General features: G+C 43.0%; 1 protein-coding gene across 3 annotated transcripts in view; it reads left to right on the top strand.

Annotated features, from left to right (window-relative positions):
* Nucleotides 1-6,562, top strand: part of frmd6 (FERM domain containing 6) — a 30,066-nt gene that overhangs the window by 18,635 nt on the left and 4,869 nt on the right. For all 3 annotated transcript variants that reach the window (XM_016676314.1, XM_007561841.2, XM_007561842.2), the window contains exons 4-9: nt 352-431; nt 1,457-1,533; nt 1,633-1,819; nt 3,247-3,402; nt 3,475-3,540; nt 4,379-4,447. In XM_016676314.1, coding sequence (XP_016531800.1) covers nt 352-431; nt 1,457-1,533; nt 1,633-1,819; nt 3,247-3,402; nt 3,475-3,540; nt 4,379-4,447 — 635 coding nt within the window. The remainder of the gene's footprint in view (nt 1-351; nt 432-1,456; nt 1,534-1,632; nt 1,820-3,246; nt 3,403-3,474; nt 3,541-4,378; nt 4,448-6,562) is intronic.

Here is a 6,562-nt window from a genome sequence, read left to right as displayed (position 1 = left end):
TAGAAGAGGATCCATTAAAAGTAAGTTGTTTGTGTCAACTCTGTTTTCTATTTTCTCTGTATTCACGTTGTGTCTCTCGGCAACAAGAAACAAGCTCATTCTTTCTTCAGAAATACTCGCGTTTTGTAGCAAAGTTTAACGACTGGGTGGATCTGGTCGTTAAATATTTTTGCCATTTCCTTCGAAATGGGAATGAAAGCAACAAAACGTGTGTGTTGCACCTAACTTTTTCCATTTCAAGTTTTTTTTTTTTTTTATTTGTCTGCATCTTTTTCTGGTAGATTAGTGAAAGTTTCTCCAGCATCTGCTTGTGCTGAATGAGTGAGTGAAGCCTGCTTTCCTGTCCCGCAGATAATGAACACATCTACATGGAGTTAGACCAGAAGCTGTCTAAGTACTGCCCCAAAGAATGGAAGAGAGAAGCCAGCAAGGTGAGAAGAAACGTTATGTGACATTTAGCTCAGAATCGACTCGTTTAAACAAATATAGAAAATGCGATTTCAGCACTGTTTTCACTCACACTGGCAAGAAAAAAGTAAGACGTAGATGAGAAGACGACAATTGATAGTTCCCAAACTTCTAATGTGCAAAAATCACACGTTTGTCAGCAAAACTTTGCATAGACTCTGCAGTTTGTTTGGGTTTTGAGGTGTTCGTAAATACTAGCACAAAGATCTCACATCTCAAGCATTCATGCTCTATCTTGTTTACGACGTTTATCTGCATTACATAACGCCATGAAGTGGAAGTAATGCACTCATGTGGTGACTTGGCTCTGTTGTTGCTGGGGTTTTTTTTAAACCATGCCTGTTATTGAAGGATTTGACTGGTCGGAAAATTACAGTAAACATTACAACAATAGAGGATCTTTAAGGATGTCTGGTACATTGTTTGATTAGAGACCAAAGTTGCAATTTTTGTTACATTTCCACTTGGTGCGGTTTTTCTTTTCCGCTGCACTGTGTCACACGAACCAAACCCTTTGAAAAACTAATTCCCCTCCTGGCCTGTGGTGGCGCTGTAACAAGAACCACTGAAGGAAACGATACGAAAACCTCAAAGGAAGACATCAGCGCAACTTCCTTCTTCACGAAATGTAAACAAAAATGGAGAAGCGTCAAACTTTAGTGGTCAGTGGTTTTTTGATTGTATTTACCCAGAATGCCCTGCAGTAATAGTCCACTTCCCACCTTTGAAACAGTCTCCAGTCTGCTTAGCGTTAACATGAGTATGCGAACTGCACCACAGTTTGCTTCAACAGAACTGAGACTGAACTGAGGTTTTTAAGCAAATTGCTTAAAAACTGATTTTAGTCCGTTTGATTACGCATTAAAAAAATGAGCCGGACTTTCCATGGAGCCAAACTATAGTTCAATTTAGAACCAATATTTTGTTGCACTTTCAGCCTTTCTCCCACGGTGCAGTGATTGATGTGTTTCCTCTTGTGCGTTTCCAGGGTATTGATCAGTTTGGGCCTCCGATGATCATTCACTTCAGAGCTCAGTATTATGTGGAGAACGGGAGATTAATCAGGTCAGTAAAGATTTGTGAGCCTTGTTTTCCTAATTCGCCAACATTCACAGTAATGTCAGAAACCTGAGCTAACCGCGCCGCGCCCTGTGTGTCGTGCAGCGACCGGGTAGCCAGGTACTACTACTACTGGCACCTGAGGAAGCAGGTGCTGCTCTCACAGTGCATCCAAAGAGAGGAGGCCTACTTCCTCCTGGCAGCCTTCGCTCTCCAGGCCGACCTCGGGAACTTCAAACGCAACAAGCACTTTGGGAAGTACTTTGAACCCGAGGCCTACTTCCCCCAATGGGTGAGTGGGACACACCAACAGCATGTAGACGGTCTTCAGTTCACATCACACCTTCTTTAATTTAAACAATAATGTAGGAAATGCAGTACGTTCTTCTGTTTAGATGTTTCACAACACATTCTTTCATATTTTGTTCCCAAATCCTGGTGTATGTTAATTGTATTTGTAAGGATAGATAAATAAAAAAAAGCAGTGCATAATGGGGAAACTGCACACGACTGCAGATTTTTTGAGTTGGTTACTTTAGTAGAGCGACTTTCACTGAAGTTTACAGCCATAAGTCTTTTTGATCATTTTTCCACCTGTGTTGCACACCTAGACTTTTTTTTTTTCTTTTTTTTTTTTCATTCCTCTTTGCAAAAGAGCTCAAATTCAGTCAGACTGGATGTGAGTTCGAACACAGATTCTCTTGTATTTAGATCTGAACTTTGACTGGGCCATTCTAACACATAGATATGCTTCAACCTTAACCACTCCATTGTGGCTCCGCCTACAGAAACTTTTTATAAATAAATAAATAAATACATTTTTCATCAAAATATCCAGGCAAGGCCACTAAACATTTTACAGGGGAACAGCTAAAAAATTATAATAATATTATAATATAATAATTTAATTTTTTTATTTTATTTATTTGTTTATTAGGTTTAACATTTATGTCTTCATTGGAGAAGTTTTCTATGACATGAACATGATTATAATAGAGGCCAATTTGGTATTCAGTATTTTCAAAGAAGGGCCCATGGCACCCCGAGCCCACCCCTTGGGGTCGCCACTGACTTCATGGTGCTTTTTCTTCACTAATGTTCTCTGAGAAACCTTCGAGGCCTTCACAAAACAGATGTATTTATAACGAGATTAAATCACACACACAGTTTTACACCGTTAGTGTCCTGACCCCAAGAGCGGACAGTCCTGGATTCGAGGCAAACTATCTACACATGACGCTGATAAAACTCTAAAACACTATTACATACGTTTTATCATGCGGCCCCATGGAAACTGGGAGTTCTAGTTTATTTTTGTCCCTGAAAGTGGCACACAGAGTTCCTTAAGATGACTATTCTGGTAACATCGGCCTTCTGACGGCCACACCCGTCTGATTGCCCTCCACTTCCTGTGATTAGCCCCCCTGCCTCTTTATCACAGCACAAACCGGTGCCTACAGGAAATTGTTGGAATGTCAACAATGTACGTTTTCCCCAAAGCAAATCTCATGCAGATTTAGCCGCCGCTTACGGAGACGACTTAGTTACTGAATCGGCTGGAAGCTCACCGGCCGCGCTTCCGGTCAGCGTTTCCGGTCAGTGTTTCCGGCCAGCGCTCAGGCTGTCCTCTCTGGCGTCTGTTCGCCAGGCGGCTTCGGCACCTACGTCGCCTTCGCTCGCCGCAGCCTGACGGCTCCCTCTGTATCTCCTCCTGCTCAGGTGATAGCCAAGCGTGGCCGGGAGTACATCCTGAGGCACATCCCCAACATGCACAAGGACCAGTTTGCACTCACCGCCTCAGAGGCGCACCTCAAGTACATAAAGGAGTGCGCTCAGCTCGACGACGTCACGGTGCACTACTACAGGCTGTACAAGGTGAGAAAAGCTCCGGCAGGATTTCACGTTCTGTTTCATTCCCTCCTCATCTGTTTTCCTCCCCATCAACAGGATAAGAAGGAAGTTGAGGCGTCGCTCACACTGGGTCTGACCTTACGTGGAATACAGATATTTCAGGTAAAGTCTCTTCCTTACCAATAAGAGGCTGAATTGTGCTGATTTTAGGGTCTCAAAACAATTTAGCATCATTCTCTGCAAGCATGACATGCGAGGATGTCTTTGGTCTCACAAAAGTATTCATAGTTTTTTAACTTTTCCACATTTTGCCACAATACACTGCAAAAACCCCAAATCTGAAGTATTTTTGCGTAGTTTTTAATGCAAAAATGTTAGTACACTTGAAAGAAGATTAAAGTAACTTTTCAGCAAGATATAAGAATGTGTTTCAAGTCAATAATTTCATAATATTGATGAAAAACTACCAGTGGTTCTTTCACTTCCATTTTCTTTACACCCTTTTCCCTTAGTGGGGTCAGGAGAGGTGCTGGTGCCTATCTCCAGCTAACGTTCCGGGCGAGAGGCGTGGTCACCCTGGGCAGGTCGCCAGTCTGTCGCAGGGCAACATAGAGGACAAACAACCATGCACACACACATTCACACCTAGGAGCAATTTGGAAAGGCCACTTAACCTGAAAGTCATGTTTTTGGACTGTGGGAGGAAACCAGAGTACCCGGAGAAAACCCACGCATGCACAGGGAGAACATGCAGACTCCATGCAGAAAGACCGGGAATTAAACCCAGAACCTTCTTGCTGCAAGAAGGCATCCTTGTGCTCAATCAAAGCACAAGGATGCCGTTCTCTGTTTTCAGTAGAGAACAGTAAAGTTGGCGGCTGCAACGATTCAAAGCGAGGCAGCACATCTCTGTAGAAGTAGGACGTTTCTCAGGTTGCAGCAGTGTTGTCCTTGTTTCTTTGTCGGCTTTAACCCTCGTTCCCCCTTCTCTGTGTTGCAGAATGTCGGCTCTGTCAGGCAGCTTTTGTATGACTTCCCCTGGACCAACGTGGGCAAACTTGTTTTTGTGGTGAGTCGAATGGTGGCGGCGGCGCAGCGTTTTTTTCCCCCAGATAGGCTCTTCTTCCTGAGTTCCTAAACCAGCCGCGGCGTCCCTCTTGGTTTTGGAGTGGATGCGTGCGGAAAGCGAGTTCTCACTCAGGATTGTGGAAACCTTTACGCAAGGCCTCGTTTTTCCCCTCCAAACTGCTGATTTATCTTCGCCGGCGAGTCCTCTGGAACCAATCGGGGATTTTGAGAGACTTTCCTCACTCAAGCACGCACACACACACACACACACACATGTTTGTGTTTCTATCTTTGTGGGGACTTTCCATTGACTTCCATTCATTTCTACTCATTTCTACAGCCTAAACCTTACCTTTACCCTTTTCCTAACCCTAACCATCACATACCTAACCCTAACCCTAACCCTAACCAAAACTCAATTCATACCTTAGCCCTAACTCTGACCCCTGACCCAAAAACAGGGTTTCCCCTCGTGGGAACCAGGCTCCGGTCCCCACGAGGAGCAATTCTTCCCCATAACGTAGTATATGTCAGGAAAATCGTCCCCACAAGATATTACAAACAAACGCACAAATACACACACATAAACACACTCTCTGCACACTTCACGTGGATTTTAAGTAATCAGCAGAAACAATTTCTGCCTTTTTGATAAACACGCCTCGTGCTTCATTGATTTTATTATTAACCCTGCGGCCGTTAAAGTGAAGCTTGTTGAATCTCCGCGTCTCTGCTCTGACTCAGCGCGTCGTTAAGCTGAGCCCAGCAGCCGCTTCGCTCTAAGTGAGCCAGAGAAGCTCTCAATATATCTGGATGTTTTTTTTGCCAGCTCTCCGTTTTTCCTCCATCCGGACACAGAAAGGAGCCTGAAAGGTATCTGGATTTTTTTAAATATAATTTAAACGTCTGGATCCACCACTTTGTTTTGGGGTTTGCTGTGTTNAAAACTACCAGTGGTTCTTTCACTTCCATTTTCTTTACACCCTTTTCCCTTTGTGGGGTCAGGAGAGGTGCTGGTGTCTATCTCCAGCTAACATTCTGGGTGAGAGGTGTGGTTCACCCTGGACAGGTCGCCAGTCTGTCGCAGGGCAACATAGAGGACAAACAACCATGCACACACACATTCACACCTAGGGGCAATTTGGAGAGGCCACTTAACCTGAAAGTCATGTTTTTGGACTGTGGGAGAAAACCGGAGTACCTGGAGAAAACCCACGCATGCTCAGGGAGAACATGTAAACTCCATGCAGAAAGACTGGGAATTGAACCCAGAACCTTCTTGCTGCAAGGCAACAGCTCTACCAACTGCGCCACTGTGCAGCCTCTGGTTCTTTCACTTATTACAAGATATTTTCCCATGTTATAAATGACATAATCTGTCAGTGGAAATAATACTTTTTCATCGATATTAAGAAATTATTGTATCCAACAAGCTCCTTTTTCTCACTGAAAAGTTACTTGTAACTTAGTTTTGTCTTATTTCAAGTGTGCTAACATTTTTGCACTTGAAACTAGAAAAGATTTTGGGCGTGACGGAATGCTGAAAAATTAAATCAAACAAAACACAACAGTACTTTTGTAAGACCAAAGTCATTTCCACGTCATTTTTTCAGTGTTTAGTGGATCATAAAGTAATCCATAGTTGCCGCTGCGGCAAAAGGTGCTTCTACAAAGTAATAACTCACAGGACAGAATTATAAATGCACGCCACACTTTTCAGATTTTTTATTGGTTAAAAGTTTAAACCGGGTATCATTTTTCTTCCACTTTCCAATTATTCACCACTGAAAAAAAAAGAGAACGGAGCTCCAACTTAAAATATATACATATATTTTAATAGTGGCCACAAATATCTGAATAAAGTTTGTCAAACTCACTTTATTTATGTTTGTTTTACTTCTTTACAGATTAATCAACTTCATAAATGAACTTGGATGAATTTAATGTGATTCCTTGTGCTCAATCAAAGCACAAGGATGCCGTTCTCTGTTTTCAGTAGAGAACAGTAAAGTTGGCGGCTGCAACGATTCAAAGCGAGGCAGCACATCTCTGTAGAAGTAGGACGTTTCTCAGGTTGCAGCAGTGTTGTCCTTGTTTCTTTGTCGGCTTTAACCCT

Source organism: Poecilia formosa, unplaced genomic scaffold, assembly GCF_000485575.1.
Source record: "Poecilia formosa unplaced genomic scaffold, Poecilia_formosa-5.1.2 Scaffold131, whole genome shotgun sequence".
In the NCBI taxonomy this organism is placed as follows: Eukaryota; Metazoa; Chordata; class Actinopteri; order Cyprinodontiformes; family Poeciliidae; genus Poecilia; species Poecilia formosa.
This window is presented reverse-complemented; position numbering and strand designations above follow the sequence as displayed.